The 26,271-nt window shown below is 42.7% G+C and overlaps 1 protein-coding gene across 3 annotated transcripts in view; it reads right to left on the bottom strand.

Annotated features, from left to right (window-relative positions):
- Positions 1 to 677: 677 nt before the first annotated feature.
- The window catches only part of myh9b (myosin, heavy chain 9b, non-muscle), a 52,540-nt gene continuing 26,946 nt past the window's right edge, over positions 678 to 26,271 (bottom strand). For all 3 annotated transcript variants that reach the window (XM_026927012.3, XM_026927013.3, XM_053231441.1), the window contains 35 exons: positions 21,240 to 21,332; positions 21,090 to 21,153; positions 20,185 to 20,283; positions 19,422 to 19,565; positions 18,768 to 18,863; positions 18,236 to 18,507; positions 17,980 to 18,153; positions 16,702 to 16,875; positions 16,457 to 16,571; positions 13,621 to 13,808; positions 13,385 to 13,506; positions 13,195 to 13,264; positions 12,367 to 12,527; positions 11,199 to 11,307; positions 10,961 to 11,092; positions 10,193 to 10,399; positions 9,906 to 10,043; positions 9,244 to 9,367; positions 8,658 to 8,829; positions 8,132 to 8,344; positions 7,621 to 7,765; positions 7,185 to 7,391; positions 6,889 to 6,993; positions 6,396 to 6,548; positions 5,951 to 6,199; positions 5,579 to 5,791; positions 5,269 to 5,481; positions 5,008 to 5,169; positions 4,771 to 4,899; positions 4,559 to 4,647; positions 4,114 to 4,237; positions 3,665 to 3,873; positions 3,376 to 3,484; positions 3,013 to 3,185; positions 678 to 2,035 (listed from right to left, as the gene is read on the bottom strand). In XM_026927012.3, coding sequence (XP_026782813.1) covers positions 1,927 to 2,035; positions 3,013 to 3,185; positions 3,376 to 3,484; positions 3,665 to 3,873; positions 4,114 to 4,237; positions 4,559 to 4,647; positions 4,771 to 4,899; positions 5,008 to 5,169; positions 5,269 to 5,481; positions 5,579 to 5,791; positions 5,951 to 6,199; positions 6,396 to 6,548; positions 6,889 to 6,993; positions 7,185 to 7,391; positions 7,621 to 7,765; positions 8,132 to 8,344; positions 8,658 to 8,829; positions 9,244 to 9,367; positions 9,906 to 10,043; positions 10,193 to 10,399; positions 10,961 to 11,092; positions 11,199 to 11,307; positions 12,367 to 12,527; positions 13,195 to 13,264; positions 13,385 to 13,506; positions 13,621 to 13,808; positions 16,457 to 16,571; positions 16,702 to 16,875; positions 17,980 to 18,153; positions 18,236 to 18,507; positions 18,768 to 18,863; positions 19,422 to 19,565; positions 20,185 to 20,283; positions 21,090 to 21,153; positions 21,240 to 21,332 — 5,256 coding nt within the window. In that variant the 3' untranslated portion in view covers positions 678 to 1,926. The remainder of the gene's footprint in view (positions 2,036 to 3,012; positions 3,186 to 3,375; positions 3,485 to 3,664; positions 3,874 to 4,113; positions 4,238 to 4,558; positions 4,648 to 4,770; positions 4,900 to 5,007; positions 5,170 to 5,268; positions 5,482 to 5,578; positions 5,792 to 5,950; positions 6,200 to 6,395; positions 6,549 to 6,888; positions 6,994 to 7,184; positions 7,392 to 7,620; positions 7,766 to 8,131; positions 8,345 to 8,657; positions 8,830 to 9,243; positions 9,368 to 9,905; positions 10,044 to 10,192; positions 10,400 to 10,960; positions 11,093 to 11,198; positions 11,308 to 12,366; positions 12,528 to 13,194; positions 13,265 to 13,384; positions 13,507 to 13,620; positions 13,809 to 16,456; positions 16,572 to 16,701; positions 16,876 to 17,979; positions 18,154 to 18,235; positions 18,508 to 18,767; positions 18,864 to 19,421; positions 19,566 to 20,184; positions 20,284 to 21,089; positions 21,154 to 21,239; positions 21,333 to 26,271) is intronic.

Here is a 26,271-nt window from a genome sequence, read left to right as displayed (position 1 = left end):
TCTTTTTATGTGTTTTCCATTAAAGGTTTAATACACAATATTCAGTCATTAGCAGGAATTATTCAGTGATGGGGAATCTGTGTAGTTTAGAGAGTGATGGCTGCAGGTCTGAATCCACCCACAGGTCCTCACAGTACAAAGAGGTGATTTAACTTCTTTATTATTATTATTATTATTATTATTATTATTATTCTTCACTGCAGCATAATGTCACAGCATTTTGAACACCCCAGTGTAAACCATCAAAACTGATGTGCAAAGAGCGAGTGTGTCTGCAGGGTTTAATTCCAGCTAGAAGTCTTCACACGAGGGCCTGCAGCCACACCGGCCATTTTCCAGATCAGTTTTAAGACATCTAGCCTAAATGGACCATGTCATCTAATATAGAGAGTTTATTTATAGAAGCACCTTTTATAGACTTAAAAAAAAAACCATTATTCTTTTTACTGTGCAGTGAGAGTGAGGCAGGCTGGAGGTCCCGTTCCTTTCCTTTTCCCATCATTAAGAAACAAAACACTTTCAAAGCATCGTGTTCTAGTGTTCACAACACGAAACAGACTGAAGGTCATTAAAAGTCACACTAGAGCACGAGCCGGAGCTTCACTGTGCCTTCATGTGAACTATTTGTACTAGACATTTTTCCACACAACACTCGAATGTTGAGAAATAAAGACACCTTTTAGCCTTTTAGAAAGCCAAGTTTATTTGCATAATACCAACAGTTTACAACTCAAGTCTCTGGAGATCATTAGGAGTTGCAGGGAAAGAAATACAAAATTAGCACTTTTCTTTTTTTAATCATTTCCTTATGTCAAGAGCGAGAGCCTCATTAGCTATTCATAGGTCAACAATGGTAATAATAAATTCCTCTCACTTCCCAGCAGTGTGAGCGAGTAAGCTGAAGCCGGGCATGTCGCTACACCATGAGCATAAACGTTATGAACTACACCATGTTGACATAACCATAAAAAAACAACAAAAAAAAAAAAAACTGAAGCAAGTGCTCGGGGAGTGAATACAGTGTGCTGAGAAAGACTAATCTGCCCTCCACCCCAGTTTCACCCTGCACTTGTGTAGGAAATCACACACAGATCAGCGATGAGGAGAAGTCCGAGTAGTACAACGTATGTGACTTTAAGGCTTATAGTGCACAGTGGCTTATCTACGAGCGAGTGTGTGTTCCTCCTCTGCCTCGTTCTTTTAGTGGTGTTTATTATAAATCACTATATTGCTCAGTGCAGAGACGTGTATACTCTTATTGCCATTCGTGGTGCGTTTATTACAGTGCACATCTCTAACATTCTCGGTGCTCGTTCGAGTTAAAGCATGAGTTACATGGAAGATCATCAAAGTGTGTGTACATACACCGTTGAGGTGAGAGAGAGAGAGAGAGAGAGAGAGAGAGAGAGGATGCAGCAGTTATCATAAACGAGTCGTATACTTTCATCCTTACACCGTTATAAAAACTTCAGAATAAAATACATTTCTATAGAGAACGCCGCCTAGGTTGTTTTTTTTTTTTTTTGTCCCCTTCCAACAGTTTATTTTTTTCTTCACTTGTCTTATTCAAAGCTTCTTCGCTCCCGTGATTTCAGTTAGAAAAATAGATCGAGACACAAGCCTAAGAGAAGAAGAGGAACGGCTCCTTACAAAAATATTGTCCCCGTCTTCAAAATCCTGGTGAATACACGCAACAAAAAAATCATTTGGTCCTCGAATGAGTGACTATGCTCTGGAGTATTGATTGTCAGAGTTACAGTGTGTGTGTGTGTGTGTGTGTGTGTTATGGCACTAACAAATTAAATCTGAATCCCAGTAGACAGTGAGGTCTAGTATATTATATGTGTATGCATGTGTGTGTATGTGTATGTGTGTGTGAGAAAGAGTGCTGTAGTTCAGTACTACAGCCAGCAGGTTCTCTTTTGTTCACTCAGGTTTGGGTTCGGGAGTTTCGCCCTTGGCTTCAGCCTCTTCGTCGCTTTCGACGCCTCCGCGGCTGACGATACGGCGCATGGTGAAGGGCAGATCTCCACGTCTACAACCACACACACACACACATACTTAGTGAGTTCACTCATACAGAACACTGCATAAGAGGAATGGCCTAAATGGCTAGTTAATTTTGTCAGACATTTTAAAGCAGCAGACTGTAAGTTTTAAAAATGATACTAGACCTGCAATAATCATCATTCTGAAGATACTTTGCATAAACTCTTATTCACAGTAACTCTGGATCTGACTAGCTTCTTCATTTCTGGCTTCTGTTCAAATTTTTCTGGCCCTGAAATTAGATACTATTACAGTTTGCACCTGGAGTTGACTATTTTCCTATAACAGCACAACCCGGAGTATTTAATTCCTTTTACACCACCATGATGAAATTTCTTTATGATTAAAGAATCATTTATAGTTACACATTTAATGTTGTGGAACGTTCATAAAACAAGTCAGTTCCTGTTCTCGTGTACGTTCTAGCAGCTACAAACAGTCGTTCTGTCACCAGCCTCTCTTCTTTTCTATCAAAGTTAATAAGATAAAACGCAGCTTGTTATGGAGAAACCACAAAGCGTAAACTCCTCTGTTCTGAAAACTCTACAAAGCTCTGACACTGGAGACTCCTTCCATTAATGTTAAATAAATGTCATTTAATTATGTTGAGCGTCTGCAATAATATAAAGCTGTGATCTGTAGGTTTGATCTGCACGACTGTCAGAGCTGCTGTTAAAGAAAATGAATCAACACTTTCTGACCAATCAGAATCCAGAATTCGACACCATTGTGGTGCAAACAGTTGATTAATTAATTAATTAGTTAGTTTTAGCTAGCAGTTAAAACATATTCTTTTATTGACTTGTTTAGAAAATGTAGAAGAATTAATTGGAACCCTAGTGTTTGGGACACAGCCGGTGTATGAGCTGCATGGTCTAAGTGAGCGGGGTGTGAGATGAAGGGTGTGAGATGAAGGGTGTGAGATGAAGGGTGTGAGATGAAGCGTGTGAGATGAAGCATCACCTGAGCTTGCTCTTGAGTGAGGAGACCTCGCGGTTCATGGCGTCAGCCGACTCGGTAGCATCCTCCAGCTCTCTCTGCAGTTTCCTGCGGTTGGCGTTGGCTCTCTGCGCCTCCTCCTCAGCCTCCTCCAGCTGCCTCTTCAGCTGCTTCATACGGCTGTTCAGCTTCTCCATCTGCAGCAGGACACGCACAGGATGAATCCGTGCTCGTGAGCTATAGATCCACTCCATTTGACATTTAATCCAATTTTCTCTCAATTAAAATCACTGATAATTCTCACCCTATGAATAAATAACATAACACTAACACTAACACTAATAACATCCTCGAGGTGTGAAGTGTGTGATATGTACAGGGTCTGACCTGGTCTTTGTACTGGTCAGCATTGCGTCTCTCGTCATCCACCTGCAGAACGACTTCCTTCAGCTTCTTCTCTGAACGACGCACCAGTTTGGTGGCTGCCTGCCTCTCTCTACACACACACACACACACACACACACACACACACACACACACACCATTATGCACACGTTCATTGCAAAGTACAAAAAAAAAAAAATTAAATAATTACCAAAAAAAACAACAACTAAAATGCTTATTAGCCACAGCTAGCGCTCAGTCATAAGGAGAATCGTTGGTCATGTGATCTGACCTGGTCTCAATATCCAGCTGTTCTTCGAGCTGTGCGATTTTGGCCTCCAGGGCGGCGATAGAGGCCTTGTATTTGCTCTTCACCGCTCCTTCCAGCTCGGTCAGCTTCAGCTTCATCTCCTTGTTCTGGCGCTCCAGCTGTGAGCGCGCCCCCTCCAGGCGCTGGGCGGTGCTGCGCTCGGCCGTCAGCTCCACATTGATCTGGTCCGTCTGAGAGGGACAAAGTGAGAGGGAGAGTGAGTGACTGAGATGAATTGAGATGAATTGAGGTTGTGGGGAAGTAATGGCTCATACTAAAGAAAATAACTCAGACAAGCCTCTACTAGAACAAGTATTATTTTTTTTAAACAGACAAAATGGCTGCCAGGTTCTCTATAGATAAACACTCAGAGCTCTTAATTCTCAGATCTGACCAGGTGATCAGCAAGAAGCTGAGAAACGGTGGTTCACCTGCAGCACAGCTCTCTTGAGGCGATCGTTGACCAGCTCGGTGTTGTTCTGTTCCTCCTCGAGCTCCTCCTCCAGCTGAGCGATGCGAGCCTCCAGCCGTCTCTTCTCCTCCACTGTCAGAGCGCTGAGATACAGAGAGAGAGAGAGAGAGAGAGAGAGAGAATTTCTTCTTTATTAACAAATTACACTGTACACATCAAGAAGGGTTCCTGTCACACATCTCACACACACTCAGACCTTCAGATAGAAATTCCAAAGATTGAGAAGTGTAAAAGATCATAACACATTTCTGAGTGAAACAGATTCAAAACAAAAGTTTTATAGACAACATTTCCACTTCTGCTTAGATTCCATCGTGTACGCATTCGCACAGCATCTTTTTTGTTACCATTTTATAAACTGTCACAGTGTGCGTGTGCGTGCGCTCGTGTGTGTATACACTTACTTCTTGCTGTTCTGGTTGTTTATCTCGTCCTGCAGCTCGTCTCTCTCCTGCTGAGCCTGTCTCTTTGCCCGCTCTGCTGCAGCCAGCTCCTACACACACACCCACACCCACACACACACACACACACACACACACACTCACAGTGAGAATGTGTATTATTGTATGTATTATTGTGTGTGTGTGTGTGTGTGTATGTTTTTTTTTCCACGTACCTCCTGCAGTTGCATCATGTCTGCCTCCATGCTCTTGACCTTCTTCTCGTTCTCTTTGCTCTGCGCCAGAATCTCCTCTCTGGAGAGACGCGTTTCATCCAGCTCCCGCAGCAGGTCCTTCATCTGAGCCTACACACAGACACACACACACACACACACACACACACACACAGAGTTTAATAGCTGCGTGTAAATAATAACCTGTGTGATCTCTGAGGTTGACTCGATGTTGTGTACCTGCAGTTTCTTGAGCTGTTTGAGAGCCTCGTCTCGGTTCTTGTTGGCCTGGTCGATGGCGGCCTCCAGCTCCTTCAGATCCAGCTCCATCTTCTTACGCGCTGCCACGGCAACCGAGCGCTGCTTCCTCTCGTCTTCCAGCTCCATCTCCATCTCCCGCACCTAACAGCAGAGAGTAAATTACCCACAATGCACCACACACCCCTCATCACCTAACATCATTACTAAGTTGTGTTAGTGATGAGTTTGGTGACTGTGTACCTGTTTGAGGAGCTGCCTCTTCTTCTCCTCTCCCATCTCGTCTCGGCCGGCCAGGTCTCGCTCGTACTGAGCCTTCATGGCCTGCATGTTGACCTCCAGGCGCAGCTTGGCGTCCTCGGTGGCCTGCAGCTCGTCCTCCAGCTCCTCCAGCTGTGTGCGCATCTCCTCCAGCTGCTGCTCCATGCCTCGCTTTGACTTCTCCAGCTCGTGCACCTGAGGGGAGGAACAAGTGAGACAGAGCCTCTGTGATCTGACTGAATTTAGTAAGTTAAGGTCGGATATAAACGATACAGCATTGTCTGGATCTTACGCTCTTTCCGACGTCGTCCTTGGAGGAGACGAGGTCCTCCATCTCGGCCCGGAGCGTCTTGTTGGCTCGGTCCAGTTCGTTCTTCAGGTCTGTCAAGGCCTCGAGTTCACGAGTCAGAGCGAGGGCACGCGTCTCCTTCTCTCGAGCCTCGGCTTCAGCCCGGTCACGCTCCTCAGCATAGCGAGCAGAGATAGCCTTCTCCTCGGCCAACATCTACACACACACACACACACACACACACACACACACACACACACACACACACACACACACACACACACAAATTATGTGTTTTACTCAGCATTTGATGATCCAGTTGTTCAGAAGTGGTTGTAAAGTGAAGAGTGGAGAATTCCCAGACTTCACACACACCTGGTCAAACTTCTTCTGCTTCTTCTCCAGGTTGGAGACAATCTGCCTCAGATGGTCCTGGTCCACCAGAAGGTCGTCCAGCTCCTGCTGCAGACGGGTCTTGGTCTTGTCCAGTTTGTCGTAGGCCAGGTTCCTCTCGTCCATGCGCTGATTGACGGACTCCAGGTCGCGCTGCAGACGCTTCTTCACTTCCTCTGTGTTCTCCAGAACACCTGCCTCCTGCTCCATTTTCTTCTTCATATCAGCCAGCTGGAGACAGAGAAGGTGACGTTAAACCTTAACAAGCAGAGTTTTTCTTGGAAAAAACAAAAACTAATTTATATCTGCTTTTTATTTCAATTAGTTTCTGAGCCACATTTTTTTTTCTTATTTAAAAAAAAGTTTAAAAAGTTGTCTATTTTTAGTTAACTACAAAATCCCTGGTTATGGATTTGTATGTTTGTACCTGGGCCTGAGTTGTGGTTAACTGTTTCTCCATGTTCCTCTTAGCCTCCTCCTCTTCCTCCAGCTGTTCTCTCAGGTTGTTCTGTTCATCCTCCAGCTGCCTTATCCGTGTGCCGAGAGACAGTTTCTGACGAGTCTCCTCCTGGAGCAGCTCCTACACACCAAACACACAATCACAGTTACAAACCTCACTGGATCAACACATCCCGCTACTGCGTGTGAAGAGATACATTCACTGTTAGACATGTTAGCATTTCCTCCTAAAAATGGTGGACTAAGGATCTAAACAGGTGAGTGAGGAACAGGTAAAGTGGGTGCGGTGGACTGGTGAGTGGTGGACAGGTAAGGTGAGAGGTGGACAGGTGTGTGGTGGACAGGTAAGGTGTGTGTGGTGGACAGGTGTGTGGTGGACAGGTAAGGTGTGTGTGGTGGACAGGTGTGTGGTGGACAGGTAAGGTGTGTGTGGTGGACAGGTGTGTGAGATGAATTCATACCTGGACATCCTGCAGTTGGGACTCCACGGCTGAGCAGTCTTTGGCTGCTTTGATGGACTTTCCCTCCACATCAGTCAGCACGCTGCTGACGTTATCAAGCTCCGTCTACAGAAGCACCAATGGCAGATCAGCACGGACTAAAATTCATCAATGACCGGACTGAATTTTAAAAGAATAAGGCTAAGGCTAAAAATTAATCTAAATTAATAGGGTCCATAAATGTGAATGTCTTCAAGACTGAAGACAGGATCTAATTACCATGCTCTGTGTGTGTGTGTGTGTGTGAGACTGTGTACCTGCAGCTTGGACACTTTCTCCAGCAGCTCGGCTCTCTGCTTCTCGCTCTCGGAGTGTTTGATCTGCAGTTCCTGCACCTGAGCCTCAGCCTTCTTCCTGCGGTGCTCTGACTCGCCCTTACTCTGCATCAGCGCCTGCAGCTCGATCTGCAGCTCATTACGCTCCGACTCCAGAGTCTGCTTCATCTTGTCCACCGACGCCTTGTTCTACACACACACACACACACACACACACACACACACACACACACACACAGGGAGGGTACGGGTAAAGCAGTTAGGAATAATCACTGTGTATGTGAATGGAAATATCTGCATGCGGGTATTTCATCTGTATTCCTCATGCAGTTGCCATCATAAATATCCAATATAAAGTGAGAAGAGAAATTAAGTGTGTGTGTGTGTGTGTGTGTGTGTGTGTGTGTGTGTTAGTTACCCTCTTGGACTGCTCCAGTTGCTCATTGAGCTCGTCAAGAGCCTGACCGTGTTTCTGTCTCATCTCTGCCACAACCTGCTCGTGGTTTTTGGCTTCTTCGTCCAGAGTCTTCTTCAGCTGAGTCACCTCTGTCTCACGCTTTGTCCTGACAAACACACACACACACACACACACACACACACACACACACACACACACACACACACACAAATGAGTAATGGTGCTTCTACATTTTGCATCCACTGCTGGAGCTGTAACACACTGGACAGCCACTGCCAATAATTCGAGATTCCAGATAGTCGGCCATTTTGGATCCAATACCACTAGCAGAGCAGTAACTTATATAGCTTATATGTTGGATTACCTGTGTTAGTTACCTGTGCTGTAATTCCAGCTCCAGGGGTCAGCCATTTTGGATCTAACCCCATCACCACTGTTATAATCCCAGTTCCAATGGTCAGCCATTTTGAATCTAACCCCATTACCCATGTTATAATCCCAGCTCCAGTACCTGAGTGCCTCCTGAGCAGCAGTGGTGTCCAGTGTGTCCTCCAGCTCGGTCTTCAGGGCCTCGAGCTCCTCTCCCAGGTCACGGCGGTGCTTCTCAGCCTTGGTGCGAGCGGCTCGTTCCAGCTCCAGGTCCTCCTGCAGCTCGCTCAGCTGTGCCTCCAGCTCACGGATCTTCTTCTGGGCCAGGTTCTTCTGCGCCGCCTCTTCCTCAATCCTGCAGAGAGGAAAAGATGATAAAATCTTTTAATTAAAATAAAGTCTACATTCAGTTCTTCATTTGCAGGAATGAATTATTTCAGGAATCTATGGAAAATTGTACTTTTGAGAACATCTTCAAGTCTGGTCACCATGACTTGCTACTAATGAACGTTTAGAAGAAGCTGGATCATTTCCTTTTTATTTCTGTTTTCATGTACATGAACACAGTGAAGTTTTTCTACCATTATAAGAAGCGTGAAAATGTAAACAAGCTGCCCTTGCTAATAATGCAAATGAGATCATGCTAAATGAGTGGTTTCAGCTCAGACCTGGCCAGTGCCTCCTGCAGCTCCTCCTCCTTCTTGGCGAGTTGAGCTCGGAGTTCAGCGATCTGGGCCTGGAGTTCAGCGATCTGATCGTGAAGTTCAGTGGAGTCGCCCTCCAACTTCCTGCGGTTCTTCTCCAGCTCCTGCCTCATTTTCTCCTCCCGGCGTAGACGATCTAACACACACATACATACACACAGTCAATTTACTACACGAGGAAATAAATTACATGAGAACTAAATCCCTGACTGAGAATAAGATAATAAAAATAAGCTTTTTTCTAAGTAAGTAAATGTGTGTCAGCTTTAAGCAGCTAAGCAGCTGACCTTCTAACAGATAAAACAGTTCATCTAAATAATTGAAAATGCAAATGTTGCTCACAGAGCATTAGTCTGCATTTGTGTTTTCTTAGCCCATTTCTGAGCCCTGGACTTCTGATCTAAATCTTGACTACAGCTGGTTCTGTGGCTATTTTCACTCACACGAGAACACTTTATTCACAGATCCACAACGTCAAGCAAGTTCTTATTCACAATATACTAAAATTCATCCATGTTGGGTCCACCAATGTATCTGTACAAGCTCGTACCCTCCAGGTCCGTGATCATGGCCTCGTGTTTGTTCTTCAGCTTCTGCAGGCTCTTGGATTTCTCCTCCTCCTCGGCCAGGTTGGTGGTGAACTCACTGATTCTCTCCTCCAACAGCTTCTTCTCCTGTTAAACCACACAGCATCATCCAGTTTAGAAACTTGCACGACACAGAGCATCACTGGCCCTCACACCACAGCCCTGCTGAATTCTCAATTCTGATTGGTCAGAAGGTGTTGATTAATTTGGACAGGAGCGCAGCTGCAAATCACAGGTTTTTATTAATGCGCTCGTTCTAATACGTTATCGTTTCTATATTAACAACTTTCGTGGACATTCCACAACATTAAATGTAACTAATGTAAATAAATGGATAAAAACTATGACGTTCACTAATTAGTAAAAAATGTATTCATTGATGTTGTATAAGAGGACTATAAACACTTCAAGACGTCCTGTTACAGGACAACTGTCAATATCAGGGTTGATTATTTTCCTACAAGAGCATGCCCCCAAATGTTAATTATTTAGTCCTTCCGTAATAAATAAATAATTTATAAATATATGGCTTTCATAACTAAATCAAGATATAATCATTCAGAAATTAGATATTGTTGTTTGAAAGTTTGATTTTTTTCCCCCCAGAGTCTGTGATCCAACTGACCTTGTTCAGTTTGTTGTTCTGATCGTCCAACACCATGACGTCCTCCTCCACCTTCTTCAGTTTGGCCTCCAGAGTGACGCGCTCCAGCTGCAGCTTCTGCCGAGCTGCCTCCTCCTCATCCAGCTGCTGCTCCAGATCCTATTGGACAACAGGAACATCTCATGAATGTTCTCATCTCGTTCAGCCAGTCACTGGATGTTTACAGAAATGAACTGCTGCTAATCAGTGAAGAGAGGCTTCATTTACGATGGTTTGATTTGAGGTTAGGAAACACTGTGATGCTGTACCGTGATGTTCTGCTGCATCTTCTTCTTCTCTGTCTGAAGCTGATTGGCTCTCTCCTCCTCCTCCTCCACTCGAGCCTCCAGGTCATGCAGGATCTCCTCCAGCTCCTGCTTCTTCGCCACCAGCCGGTTCCTCATCTCGTCCGCCTCGGCGCAGAGGTCCATCTCAGCCTGCAGCTGCTCCTGTAGAGCCAGCTTCTCCGCATTCAGCTGAGCACGGGAACCACACAGAGAGAGAACCATCGCTCAGAGGGATGTAACAGTGTGGGAGAACATCAGCAGGGCTGGTGCTGTGTGTTTGCGTGTGTGTGTGTGTGTGTGTGTGTGTGTGTGTGTGTGTGGGTTATAGAGTGAGTGCGAGAACATGAAGAGAGCTGTGGTTTGGGTATCACTTTCTGATATGGTCGTATGAGGTCTTTATTATGTCAACAGATATTTGATTTTGTGAATATTTTTAGGTGCACTGATGATGTAATGTCTCTCTTTTCAACCAATCAGAGAAGGTCAACACAAACTAATTTGAGCTCAGGAGTTTTATTCTCCTCATGGAGGAAATGATGATTACTCGCACTTAAGCAGTTAAACCAATGAAACCCGAGAGGAGGTGGAGTTCATTGCATATTTACTATACTTAAAAAGCGCAACTATGAATTCTCATATGTGAGAACGCATGTGGATAATAAATCATGTCAACAGTATTAATAAATTAATTGAGTGATAGTAATGGTGTGTGTGTGTGTGTGTGTGTGTGTGTGTGTGTGTGTATGTTACCTGCTGGTATTTGCCTTCCATCTCCTCCAGCTGTTTCTCAGCATGCACCTGTTTCTCACGGACTTTGTTGAGCTCCTCGTCTTTGGCCTGCATCTCCTCCTCCTGCCGGCTCACCTGGAGCAGAGGCTTCACCTACAGCGCAGAGAAGAGCAGGTTACAGAAACATGCACAATCACAACCACTCACACACAAGGGCATTGTAATTAGATTATCATATAAACAGTGTTTGAGGCTTCACCTTAGTGAAGAGTCTCCACCACTGCCAGTTCCTGAGTTTGAGGTAAGCAGCGCAGTTCCTCTGGATCACTCTCATGGCTGTCAGCTGCTGCTGCCTCTTAGCAAACGCCCTGATGGCAGAATACACACAGACACACACACAGACACACACACAGACACACACACAGACACACACACAGACACACACACAGACACACACACAGACACACACACAGACAGACGGAGTTAGAGAAGGCACTTGCATATCAGAGTGTGTTGTGTTCCTGGGTAGCTATGGTCTAGGAGTAAAAATATATATAAATAAAATGTTCACTTCTAGTCACCTTAAATTGCATAAAATACATTTAGGATGAATTATGATGAGTGTTCATGTTGGTCCAAGTGTGAAAATCCAGTGGTTAAAAAAAAAAAAAAAATCTTTTCAGATACTTGGAGCTGAAAATCTCAGTATTAGTACTGAACACATAAAAGGTCAGAAGTATTACATCATAAAATAGGAGCCAATCAAGTTCCAGTATGCAAATGAAGGATATGCAGAACACTCAGAGGTTCCACCATTGCTAACAGGCAGAGAAAAAAACTGCGTTAATGGATGAGATGACAAAGTTTTTTTTTTGTTTTTTTTTTCCAGATGTGCACCAAGCAGCAGTATGAAATTCAGGTGGAACTGATACTTAATAATAAACAGTTCCTCTTTTTTTTTACTGATCAGAAACACCACACTGTGGAGCGTTTGAGTTCTTCTGACACACAAGACTGAATGCTTATGATTACATGAAGTCCACATGAAGTGAAAGTAACCGCTATCAGAAGCATGCGTCTTTCACATCCTGCACCTTTTCCCATTCAGTGAATTCACTTCAAAGGAATTTTAGTTGGTTGGTCTGATGGCTGATTTTTCTAAAAATGCACAAAAGTTTTCAAGTGTCTCCCATACCACCATAGCAGGGGGTCAAAAAAAAAAAAGAAAAACCCTACAACTAAACTCTAGATTCATCTCTGAACACTGATTTACCATCAGCATGGTGAAGGGGAAAGAGGGTGTGATATGAAGGTAAGAGTGTAGCTGCTTGTGTGCTTTTCATATATTACTTATGAATAGAGAAAAAATACATTTTCAAACTAAGTCCTAGGCGACTTTCAGCTCTGTTACACGTCTCGACACTCACTTTCGGGCGACGTAGCCACGGCACCAGGCCTGGAAGCTGATGATGACGTCTGTGATCTTCATATCACGCTCCTCCTCCAGGTGGGCCAGGACTCCGGCCCGGAAAAACACCTTGCTCTGTCCGATTCGGTACAGGTTCGGGTCCAGCTCCAGAGCTTTGATCTGACACAGGAAGAGAGAGAGGGTGAGCGGGTGAGCAGATGTAAAAATTGAATGATCACTGTATTTACTGAAAAAGAAGTTAAAATTCTGCCAGACAAGAGAAAAAACAGATTATATACTGATTTGTACAAGTTGCTTTAATGCAGCAGACATCTTACAGATTGTTTGTACTGCCTTTAACACAACGCTTCAGCACACACTACTAGTGTATTATGGCTTAGTGTTTATCTCATCAGTGGAAAATATTGATTTTCAAGTCCGTCTACACTAAGACGTCCTTATACGGGAATTTCAAACTTTTAAAAGCTTTTAAAAGACTTTTAAAAGATTTTAAAAGCTTACACTTTGTTATTAACTTTATAAACACACTTTTGTTTGTCCAGTGTGAGTTTCAGCGTAACATTAGCTGCAAGTGAACAGCAGTACATCTTCCAATAAGTTGGAATACTGTAATTACTGGAATAGCCTGTCTACCGTAATAACACTACCATATGAGCATACAACAACACAAAACTCAAACTCAACAACACTTGTCTGTTGTGTAAGCCACAGCACATTACAAAAACACATCTTGCACCTCATAAATATATAATGATAATATAGTGTAGTAAGAAGACAGTAAGAAGTCGTCTGACAGCTGACCTGAGGTCAGTGTGTAAACTCTTACCATCAGCACACAGGCCTGTTTTCCGTCCATGAAGCCCTTGGGGATGGCGTTAGGAGTGAGGATCTCATACCTAAGGGGCAGAAAGCAGAAATCCACCTCAGCTCTATGACTGAGCAGCACTGATGTGTGCTAACTTGCAGGTGAGAAACACACAGCGCCGTTTCCCCACAGCGGGTTCCGGTGTACGCACCTCTGTCTGAACTCCTGGAAAACGACGCGGTTGGGGAAGCCCTGTCTGCAGATACGGATCCCCTCCAACACACCGTTACACCTGAGCTGGTCCAGAACCAGGTGAGGGTCCAATTTACCCGCCTGAGAGAGAGAGAGAGATGTGGTTATTATTATACAGAAATGAATATAAATATTTAATACTGCGTATCCAAACATGTGCCATGGGGGCGGGGTGGGGCGTGCGGTCTCTGGTACCTTCTTCTCGTGGTTTGGGATGATGCATCGCACAAAGTTGGGGTTGGTGTTCCTCAGCGTGGCCATCAGCTTGGACAGCTGCTCCTTGTAGAGCTGACCCACCGTCCGGAACATTCCCTTACGGGTCTTAAACGCTCCGGGCAACTCCGACATTCCCGCCACCTTGTCCAAGCCCACAATCCGGTCCACTGAAGGAGAGACACGAGAAACAAAAATGAATGCCACGACAGTGATGCAGCTTCTTTACGGATGAAGCCACGAGCAGCACACGTTTACCCACAATCCTGTGGTGCTAATAAACAACAACACATGAACAGTGGTGATGAGGCACACAACCACACAGTGAGATGAGGGCGAGTGGGAGTGAGGATGAGGAGGGAGGAGGCAGGAAACATGAGGGGGAAAAAAAATTAATATCACACAATGCCAGTGAAGTGAAGGGAAAACACACATGGGGAAAATGGACCCAATTCAGTGCAGTGTGTGTGCATATGTGCGAGTGTGTGTATTATTAATCACTAAAATACAAATCTCAATAATATATGATCAAACAATCATTATAACACTATATGAAGTAGTGTCAAAACCATGCAGTGTGTGTGTGTGTGTGTGTGTGTGTGTGTGTGTGTGTGTGTACACACTATGGATTGCATACATTCACCAGTCGACACTGTGGGGATGTCTACTAATCAGGGAAAAAAAACAGACACTCAAAGAAAGCAGCTAAATATATGTTGTATATAAGTCTTTTTTAAATTTTTTTTTTTAGATTTAATGGGCATTATATTTTGATATCACTTTGTATTAAGTGTAGAGGTGCGTGTGAAGCACGAGGTGTGTTTTTTTTTAATCAAACTCCCTCCTGCTCTCGAAGGAATTCCTCCCACAGTTATTTTTGTTGTCCTTCAAAGTTAAATAAAATGTAAATCAAATCCTTGCACTGTGGCAGAGTGTGAACGAGCACTTTCAGAGCTGTAGACTGTGCGTCACTATGCGAACCCACTCAGCTAGCTTTTAGGAAGTTACTGAGGTCGGAGTTAAACATGCCAGAAAAACCACCCAAAAAAACGTAAAAATGTAGAATCCTCCATCCAACGAAAACTGCTCTCTGAGCTATAACAAGGGCTTTGATGGACACGAGCTTCCATGCTGCGCACACTCACAAAGATTTCACCTGATTTCACCTTTTTCACCGCCAGCTCGTCCACACAAGTGCAATTTAGGAACTGATACATCCCTAAATTGTGTAATATTATGCTTTTTTTTAAGTTACCAGTGTAGACTAAAAGTGGATTCAAGCTGGAAATGTAATTTGTAGCCTGTATATGGCTGTTAATAAAACAGCACTAATAAAACAGCCTAAAAACACTCTCAAATCAGTGATTTCAGGCCATGACAAGACTAGTAGCTGATTATTTTATAAAACTACAGGTCGACTAAGTTTATAAAAAAAAAAAAAAAAAAAAAAAAAAAAAAAAAAAAAAAAAAAAAAAAGGAACCAGTCGTGCAATCCCCAGTGTGTACAGACCTAAATTAAAATTTATTTAAAATTATATCATGACCATGTGTGAGTATACTCCTAGAACACTAAAAGTGATGAATCAAGTTCCTCATTGTAGTGATTACTCGTTTGTTTGTTTGTGTGTGTGTGTAGCTCTGTACTGTGCTGATCTGTGTGTGAGTACAAACAGAAGCAAACCCATGCAGTTTATATACCCATCTCTGCAGTACCCAAGACCAAGAGCAGGGGAGCCCCAACCACGCTATTACACAAAGAGGGAGAGAGGAAGAGAGATGAGCGCAGGCTGAGGAACAGTCTCTCACTCACACACACACACACACACACACACACAAAATGGAGGGTATCTTCTGTCAAAAGTAATTATACATTAATGTATCAAAGAAAGTGTGACGTTATAAATCTCGCGTTCATAATCAGACGTGATGATCTTTCGTGATTGCGTTTCAGAGTGTCACGACTGCAACGCACTGATGAACGTGAAATGCAATGCAACAGTAGTTCAGGTTTAATTCTTTAGCAATCCCCTGCTGAATGTTTTTCACTGATGAGATCAAGCGACTCAAGAGCAACGCAGTGAAGGTTTTGCTTTTCAATGTGCCTCGTTCTCATCACGTCACAGGCGAAAAGCCTGCTTTTCTATCTGACACACAATCTTCTCTGTACATGACAAGCAAATCCATGAACTTTACAGATCAACGAACAGATTCACAAAAACAATAAATAAGCCGGTCATGGATTTGCATGGACTCATAAAACGACTTGAGTTCACATGCAATTATTTTTGATAGGAAATACCTCCATAGGCAGCAGGATAAAGACATAAAGAGAAAGAAGAACAAAAATGCAGGATGGAGAAAGACAAATTAAAAACAAAAGTAAACAGAAAGATGTCACCTGACTCAGAATGGAGGAAAGGAAAACGCTGATAAAAATAAGCTCTCTGACAACTCGGCACCTCTGAGAGCCGATGCAACAGAAAGAGATCGAGAAAACCAACCGAGAGAAACCAAAACGAGACGAGGATGAACAGAAGGAAAGATATAGAGGAGCAGGAGAGAAGTGAGAACAAGGGATGGACAGAGGAACAGCAGAAAACGAAGAGAAATGTGAAAAGTCAGCATGGGAAATAAAAACAAAACCAGTGGTGGTCCTCCTGCAACAAGAATCCCACAGGAAAGCAAAATAAACTACAGCCTCTCAAGGATTTGATAAACTCTCCCCAAAAATAGTACTCTTTCTTCTAATACACAGGAGGAATAGAAATCCTGATGGCTGCACTTTAAAGGCTTTTGTTTTTTTCTCAGCTCCACTCACCGTCCTTCCACAGCTCAGACACAAACTTATCAGTGGACTGGTTGAGCAGCGAGGCCACGTTATCGTTCAGAGGGTCCATGTTCTTCATCAGCCACTCATCAGCCTTGTAGTCCACCTGAGAGAGAGAGAGAGAGAGAGAGAGAGAGAGAGAGAGAGAGGGAGAAATTATATTTTTACACCGTTTAACAAGAAAGTGGACGCAGGAGATCTGCTCAGTCGCTTTTCCGTGTCTGTGCGGCGTTTACCTTGCCGGCGTAGTGGATGATGCAGAAATCAGCCTCGTCCTTCAGTTTCTTGGGTTTGAAGAATTTTGGGTGTGTGCCCTGCTCCTGCAGAACCTTCTCCACAAAGCTCTTATCTGTGGCTTTGGGGAACCAGCACTCCTCATCCAGCAGGGCCAAGATACCCGGAGGACTCGCCTGCAGAACCCCACGCAGGAAACACACAGTCAGGACACGGACAAAACTCAAACTCAGAGCTACTCGTTCATCCGAGCACCATCATTTCCCCAAACCTGTCTTCCTGAGCTGTTCTCCTGCACTTCATCACGTGTGTGTGCGCATTATAAGGCATTATAACCTGCTGAGCAGACATTTCCTTCACTACAGGCTCATTTCTACCTCAGGAACCTTTTCAACACCACAAATCATGATACCTCGACAAGCAGAAAATTTCTTAAATATGGCCAAATGTGTGTAATATTTCTTATGAGAGTATTAGAAATCAAACAGAAGATTATTCAGCCTGTTTTTCACATGCTTCTACTCATTTCAAACTTTACATTTTCTTATATTATTGGCAGATTGTTTTGGCTGTTTCTAGAAATAAATGTTGAGTGAGAATATTATCTGCCAATAGAACAAGACTATTTTAAGACTAAGAAGAATTTTTGGAATTAGTAAACTTTTTAGCATGCTTCACACACAATTATTCTGTTCGAGCAAAGTTAATACTTAACATTTATGAAAGGAAAAACAAACAAAAAATAAACTCTGCATGAGGGCTGAAAACATTCTTGTAAAACGCTTTTCACTGGCAGAAATTCAGCAACGATAAACGGTAATCAAATCTTTGCCATGTGCGTGTAAAAATCACAAAAATCACTCGAGCACGGAGAACACTGAGGGTTCAAAGAATTAATGAGCCTCATGCAACGTTAATGTTAACATTACAATCACACAAAAATAATGAATACATAAACATTATTAATAAATATAAAGAACATTCTAACTTCTTCTCAGTCCCTGATTGGTCGATCTAATGAACTAATGACTCAGGGGGAATTTTAACTGACTATATTGTGGGGAAAAAAAGGGTTTTAAATAAAACATTACCTTCAGTCGCCTTTATGTATGTTGTATTGGTATGTTTACGGTTTTACTAACGACTGGCTTTGAAGTGATCTTGGGTTGTTTTCTAGTCACAACATGCGACACTGGCAGATGTGAGCGTCTAGCCGTCTCTAGTCGTCCGAGATGGACGCTGTGTCTAAACAGGGTTGTAGGGTTTGGGTTCAGACTTACAGGCTTCTCGATGAGGTCAATGCAGGGCTGCAGGTCGAGGCCGAAGTCGATGAAGCTCCACTCGATGCCCTCGCGCTGGTACTCCTCCTGCTCCAGGATGAACATGGTGTGGTTGAAGAGCTGCTGCAGCTTCTCGTTGGTGTAGTTGATGCACAGCTGCTCGAACGAGTTCAGCTGAAAAGACAAGAATTCTTTATAACCATCACGCTTTCACAACATCAAAACACTGGAACGAATCCCGAATCCGCGTCAGTACCTCGAAGATCTCGAAGCCGGCGATGTCCAGGATGCCGATGAAGGACGCTCCCTGGCGCTTGGTCTTGTCCAGGGCTTTGTTGATGCGCATGACGAGCCAGCGGAACATCCTCTCGTACGTGGCTTTGGCCAGAGCCTCCACGGCGAACTCGGCCTGCTCCTGCGTCTGCGCCTTCTGCACGTAGTCACGGCCCACCTTGATGCGGGGGCTCAGGATGGCCCGGGTAAAGTCCGTCACGTTCATGCCCATCAGGTGGCACACCTTCTGTGCCGCTGGAGGTAAAAAAAAAAAAGAGGGAGGAGAGAGTTAGTATTAACAAAGTCAGGACAAAAAGTCCCAAGATCACAATAGAGACGTGTATATGGATGAAATGATTTTTAAAAACCTGATTTGTAAGGCACAAAAATGATCTAAAGTGGGCGGGGCTTATCTCATGTAAATCCTGCATAAACTGGGAGTCACACAAAAGAGTCATTTGAATATTAGGCCACGCCCACACTAAAGGGAATGCTGGGATTCTGGGATATATCACCTGTGTCATCAGGCATGGAGGCTTGGTCTGAGTGACGCTCCTTCTTAAAGCTGATGTTCCCCAGCTGCAGAACAGAGGAGACGACTCGCAGCAGACCTGCAACACACACGCGCACACACGCGCACACACGCGCACACACGCGCACACACGCGCACACACGCGCACACACGCGCACACACGCGCACAATGTTAGTATGGAGAATATGTGACAATGTGAGCTTTCTAGCCTCTGTTACTGAGAGTCTCAGATTTGTTATATAACGATGTATAGTTTTATAATCTTCTTTCTTTTCTTTATTATTATTATTTTATACTGCTATTTCCTTTTTTCTGCCGCTGCTATTTCTTGCATTCGTTTTTTTTTTTCCAGTTCCAGTTTTTTTCAGCTAGTTTGATGTTAGTGGCTAAAATGTTACATGATAGAACATTTGATTATTGTATATTTTTAATTAAATTTTTTTATTATATACTTAAATACCAGTGTTTTATTTATAACTGATTAGATTTAACCCTTTATTATAATTTTAAATCAGGACGAATCTATGTTCAGGACAATGTAATACATCCAGGGATTAATAATGTAGCACACCTTTAAAGAGTTCTTATTCTGTGTGTGTGTGTGTGTGTGTGTGTGTGTGAGATATCCTCTCTCACCGATCTGCTCGTCTTCGGGGATGCCCATGATGCGCATGGCCTCCATGGTCTCAACGAACATGTCTTTGTCCTGCTGTCCAGGGATGGTCACGTTTCCGTTGGACAGGAAGCGATACTTGCTGTAGCTCTCCAGACATAGTTCATCTACACACACACACACACACACACACACACACACACACACACACAGAGAGAGAGGTGAGTTAGAAAAAAAAGATGTATAAAATCTGAGCTAAGAAAGGGCTGTTAGACTAAAAAACATTTACTTGCTGCTCGTTCCAACTAAAAAAATAACACACGGAATGTCAGTGTGTGTGTGTGTGTGTGTGTGTGTGTGTGTGTGTGTGTGTGTATGATATCTGTGTAGTCTTTACACAGTTAATAAGTAAAGTAATTTTGCAGGATCCAGGTTTGCATTTGTTTAACAGTTCAGCTTTTGAAATTATATCAGTAAAGCCTTATTTAATTCAACTCCTACTTCATGGATATTCCACAGCATTAAATGCAAATATAAATGCGTAAAAAAAAACTATGTATGATGTCATTGTTTAACAGATAAAAATTGTTATGGTTGACAAATTGCTGTGGTATGAGAGGAATAAAACACTTCAGGATCTGCTATTACAGGAAAATCACTGATTCTGAGGGAAGTAACAGTAACTTTTGTTTCGTCAGAAACACCTCATCGTTGATTATTTTCTTATAACAGCATGACATGGAGAGGTTTAGTCCATGTTCATCTGAAGGACTGAGGTGAACTCACTGCGTATTTTGTCTCCAGCTCCGGTGAGCATGTAGTAGAAAACGTGGAAGGTTCTCTCCTCTCTGGCCTGGCGGATGGCGCGGGATTTCTCCAGCAGGTCTGAGAGGGCGCTGGTCAAGGAACGGAGGGATGGGAGAGGAACACTGCAGAGCAGAGCGTTTTAAAATCTGTGATATACTCAACGTAAGCAGCATTGCTTACATTGTCACCCTCATAACCTTTCATGTATCTGATGGTTTCACAGAGATGTCCACTAGGGGGCAGGTCTGAACTGAAACATGTCGATATGCTAAATATTAGCAATTTCATAACAACTATTTGGGGACACATCTGGAGACTCAACAAAAATCATTTAGAATGACACTTAAGGATGTGATTTGAGACACAACTATAGTTTATTCAGACTGCTGCTGACGGTTTCATACAAAGTAAGGGTGTGCAAACTTTTGCACTCAGCTGTAGGCATCAAAAGAATGTTCCTCTTTAATAAATAACTAAATAAATAAACAATTAAAAAAAAAAAAAGTCTGGTCTGCTGTTGCTTGAGCAGCATTTTACTTTTAAACTGTGAGTGGGTGTGGCCTAATATTTTAATGAGCCCATTAGATTGACAGCCCTTCTGAACCTCCTATGCCTGCTAGTTTAGGTTACGCGTGCTAGGCTAGCTTTGCCTCACAAGGCTGCTCAGATGAAAAAAAAACCCACAGTTTTGATAAAAGCTGTGAGAAGAACACCACCAGCCATTGGTGAGGATTACAATTGGTGAGGATGAAGCTCCACCCAGGATTAGCCCCGCCCACTTCACATTATCAGGGCCTCTATGTGGACTCAGGAACATCAGTAATGATTTAGATTGATTAGAAAGCAATTCTGGGAGGAAAAAAAGTAAAGCAGTGAAAGGATACAGGTCTCGATGTTGGCACCGACGATGTAACCGTTAACGTCAAAGTTGATTCTGATGAATTTACCCTGTCGGACAAGAAACACACTTCTTCAGATAAAAGAACATACTAAAACACACAGCCATGTTTGACACGTCACAGTGAGGCTCTTACGAATCTCGACGAGTTGTCGTTCTTGACCGTTTTGGCATTTCCGAAGGCCTCGAGGATGGGGTTAGCCTGCAGTAGCTGCTTCTCCAGCTCCCCCTAGAGGTCACACACAGACGCACACACACACACACACACACACACACACGAACACAGCCAATACACACACACTCTCAGCAAGGTGATAATATAAAGCACTGATACACCCACATCCCAAACCTGACAGAGAGCAAAGTGGTGGAGGAATCTGCAGGACTCACCGTGGCATCGACTGGCTACAAATTAGCATAGGAAAAGCGCAAATATACACACTGCAGCACACTCACTCGCACAAACACACACATAAAGCAGATCCCAGTGAAGTGTTAACCCAAACACAAGAAACCCATCACCTCAGAGAAACCCATGACCTCATGCACAGCTGGAACACCTAACCAACCCGACATTACAGTACATTCAGGTCAACCCAGGTCCTCCCAGCAAGCTCAAATCTGATTAGAGTCTCCAAAAAAAAAGCATCACGAAAACATTATTATACAATATATTCTTAAACGCATTCTTTTATAGACGCCTGGCAAAACATGAGAACTGCAACAAACTCATGTTTGTCATTTACACGGGATTAAGTAATCTGATCATGTGAAAACTCCAGGTTTACAGGAATCAGACAATAATTAGATTTACATTCTAACTACATGACGCACCTCGAGTGTCTCTGTTCTATTAAGAACATGAAGAATATCAAGTGTGGAATCAGTCTTAATGTGTTCTCTATTCGATTACGTTAGTGCGCATGCAGATGTAGACAAATTACCGATATCAGATTAATGGTATACATGCATCAAATAATCTGATTATATACCTGCTGAGATAAAACCCAGGTGTCTTTCTTGGCTGTCTTGGCTATGACATATGATAAGGGCTGTAATCTGATATAAAACGCCACTGCATCTACTTGCATAATCGGGTAACTTCTGAAAGCATGTGTGTGAACAGCGCCCGTTGTTACGGTAACACGAACAGCCCAAACCTGCTACCTACTCCTAAATATATAATGACTGGAGCACCAACAACAACCGCTAAACCAGGTAAAACTTCTCACTGCTTCCTCCTGTATCTATGAAGATAATCAGCTGTATGATATGGAGCCATACAATATTGTTAGTATGGATACTTAAAAATAACGCAAGGATCCTAGCGTTCCTTTAAAGATTAGACTGCCTAACTTTTTTTTTTTTTTTTTTGCGAATTTGTGAGGATAACGTGTGTAACACCTGCGTCACATAATTCTATTCATCTTCTTTTAAATAAATTAAAATAAAATATATTGCAATTAAATTAAAAATTATAAAAAAGAATCTTGTAGTTTAAGTTTACTTTAATAAACAAAATAAATAAAATAATTTGCAATTATATAAAGATAATGACAAAAAGAAAAAATCAAATAAAAAAAATAAAAAGCTTGTGTTTTTTATTTTAAAAACACTATTGGAATTATTTCAGAAATCCCACAGGTTAGGTCAGATAAAAAAAATTATATTACATAACTAACTTCATATATAAAAAATAAATAAATAAATAAACAAAAATTTGTTTCTTTTTTCCTCCCTCTAAATTCAGAGTTTCTGTTGCGTTATTATGTACAGACATATGTTTAAAAAAAAAGGCTAAAAAAGAGAAGATTCAGTTCTACCCTGTCACACAGAAAACTCACCTAAACAAGCGCATATGAAGCGATGCAGTCGTTTATTAGCATTAAACATTAACGTTATTGAAGCGAGGACACGCTCGAGCTCCACTGTACAAGCGCAGCTTCGGGTTCAGAGGTCAGTAATCCTTGTGAACGAGCCTGTCGGGGTTTTCTCACGATGGGAAATGTTTTTAAAAAAAAGAGTCAGGAGTGTTTAAGATGGCTGTGGTTATCAGCGCTCGTTGCTCCAAGCTTGTAAATGATTCGTGTGGAGGAAGTCCGAAGGTAATCAGGCTGATCTTCCCCTCAGTGCTGGGACAAGAGACGTCTGATGAACACAGATCGCTCGACCTCACGCTGCTCACACGTGATTTCTGCTCATAAATATATCCATCAATCACGCGTGCTTTCTGTTACACAGAGCGAACGCTACCAACAAACAAAACGTCTCGTAAACGTGTGTGTGTGTGTGTGACCAGTATTCACACTACAAAAGCTCTAAAAAGCTCTCCGGTTATTTACAGAGTGTCCAACAGGGTCTGGACTGTTCACTGCGGAGTTCTCAGAGCGAAGGCCGCGATTTTATTGTAATATCCTAATGGCAGCTTTATGTGCGGAATGAAACACACGATGGTGCAGTGCAGCCTGACGCAAAGCACAGTTACTGTTTCCACACCGAAGTTGATGATTTTCCTGTAACAGCATCTCCCTAAGTGTTTTATTCCTCTTATGCTACAGCAATGTATCAACACTAACAATGCTTTTACTTATTAAAGAACGAAAGAATGAATTGACGTACATTTTATCTGCTCATAGTTACACTAACGGTTGTGGAAGGTCACAAAACAAGTTGTTCTCACTTCCGTTATAGCAGCTATAATTATTCACACTAATATCACACATGCTAGAGTGCTGCTGTACAGAATATCAGCACGGCTGTGATTCGGCTGTAGGTACGAGGCTGCAGGTAATTACAGCCGTGCTGATATTTCCTACAGCACCATGATCATAAGAGTGATATTGCTGACATTTTAGACATAATATGTCCAACTATTTAGTTTCTTTTTCTCCACCAAAGGAAAAACAACGCCAAAGAACCACAGACTGTGTGTTGCCGTGCCAACGCACAGAGTCTCTGACAACCCGTCAGCTAACGCTTTGTACATTCCCATTAAAGGTACATTCGGTGAAATTGGCATCCCTTCTTCCTTTTCATCATCACCTGACGAGCTTTCATATTTTAAGTCAAAATTAATATTGGAGAAAAACGTATCGTTTGCCATGTCTGCAGATGAGGTCACTGACTCGACTGTAGTAACTGTTTCAGTGTAATGAACTGCTGCTAGAACTGGATTTTTCTGGAGCGACACACAGTGAAATGCCCCCGTGCCGCTATACTAAATACTAATATCAGCACTCTCAGAACACGGCTCGTCCAATCAAATTAGTGGACTGGAACCAACTGTTGTACAAAGTCGTTCCTTCACCGTCCGCTCTTTATTCTCTCTCTCAGGCTTGTTAAGTTACTGAGAAGATTAAATTAAGACTCAGCACGCAGACTTCTTTAATCGGGTCATGTTTATGTACAAGTTCCTGTGAATGAGCTTATTACTGATTAACTACTGATTAGTTACCACAGATCAAAGCCTAACTGACGGGTCACAGTGTGCTGCGTATAAGAAACAGATTCATTCATTCATTTCCTTACATAAAACTCACATTACCTATTTATAGATATATGTTTTGTTATAGTTACAGGTAGTATACAGGTATAGATAGATAAATAGATATAAAAATATATATACATATAGAAATCTTTTAAATCTAAATATTAACATTTTGTCGCAGTGAAAGCTTGGCGTTTCTGTACGAGGAAAGTGACAGAAAGCTGTAATACAGTAATAATCGGACGATAGTCAGGAAATAAATCTGTGCTGTGATTACAAGCGTTTCTGTAGTTTCCATCAACATTTTAATTCTGAGGTTTTATAAAAAAAAATTAATAATTTCGAAACTTCCGAAGCACACCGTGTGCCAGAGACATCACTGTGCAGCTCTCTACAGTGCACTTCAGAGGAATTACTGTTAGCGAAATACAAGTGTGTTTTGTGTTTAAATAATTGGCTACAGATACATATAGCTCATGTTTCAATAGTTTTCAATAACACAACACTTCATTTTGTTGAATTTATTACATTACTGCAGAACTATAATGTGTTCAGATAGACACCAAGTTCCTCTTCACAACACACTCACACAGACACCAATGCAGAACAAACACACACACAGACACAAATGCAGAGCAAACACACACCCACTCACACACACACACACACAGACACAAACGCAGAGCAAACACACACACTCACACAGACACAAAGGCAGAGTAAACACACACTCACACACACACACACACACACACAGACTCAAATGCAGAGCAAACACACACTCACACACACACACACACACACACACACACACACACACAGACACAAACCCAGAGCAAACACACACACTCACATAGACACAAATGCAGAGTAAACACACACTTACACAGACACAAATACAGAGCAAGCGCACACACACACCCCACACACACACCCCACATGTCAGACACAGCACACTGGCGGAACCAAACTCGAACCCACACACTGACAACAAACAAAGATGGAAACCATTCAGACAGACTGGATTTTTCAGGTTTCTGAGTAGCTGTGTGTATTTTTTTGTCTTAGTAACATCAAGACAGAGAAAAGAACACAACATTAAATGTAACTATAAATGGATAGAAAGTATAATGTGTCATTCTTTAATAATAATAATAAAAAAACCCTGGCCAATGGCAAACGGCTGTGGAGTAAAACACTATGCGTGTGTGGTGCTGTTATTGGAAAATCATCAACGTCATAGTGGTGAGCGTATCTCCGCTTCATCACACCTCCATGTCGCTGATTATTTTCCTCCATCAGCACCTGCAACACATGCAGTGTTTTTTTCCTTACATAGCAACCGGCAGCTGATTGGCCGTTAGCGGATTTCGCAGGTTCTCCGTGTGTTTGGTTATTTTGAGAGTGAGAGATCAGTGAGAGTGTGTTTGGTGAAGTTAGCGTGCTTTATTAGTAAACTGGAGTAAGACTGGAACATTAGCGTGAACAGTGTGTGAGCAGCACGAATCGTGATGGAGTTAGTGAGAACGCCAACGAAAAAACAAAACAAACAAAAAAAAGGCATTGTGATATGTTTTGGCACCCCTACTTTTAGGGTGTGCGTCAGGTCAATAACTGGCGTCTTTCACAACGTATATTGTCCCTTAATTCTAGCTCTCGTCTGTCTGAATGGAGTCTTTTC

This window comes from Pangasianodon hypophthalmus, chromosome 29, assembly GCF_027358585.1.
Source record: "Pangasianodon hypophthalmus isolate fPanHyp1 chromosome 29, fPanHyp1.pri, whole genome shotgun sequence".
NCBI lineage: Eukaryota > Metazoa > Chordata > Actinopteri > Siluriformes > Pangasiidae > Pangasianodon > Pangasianodon hypophthalmus.
This window is presented reverse-complemented; position numbering and strand designations above follow the sequence as displayed.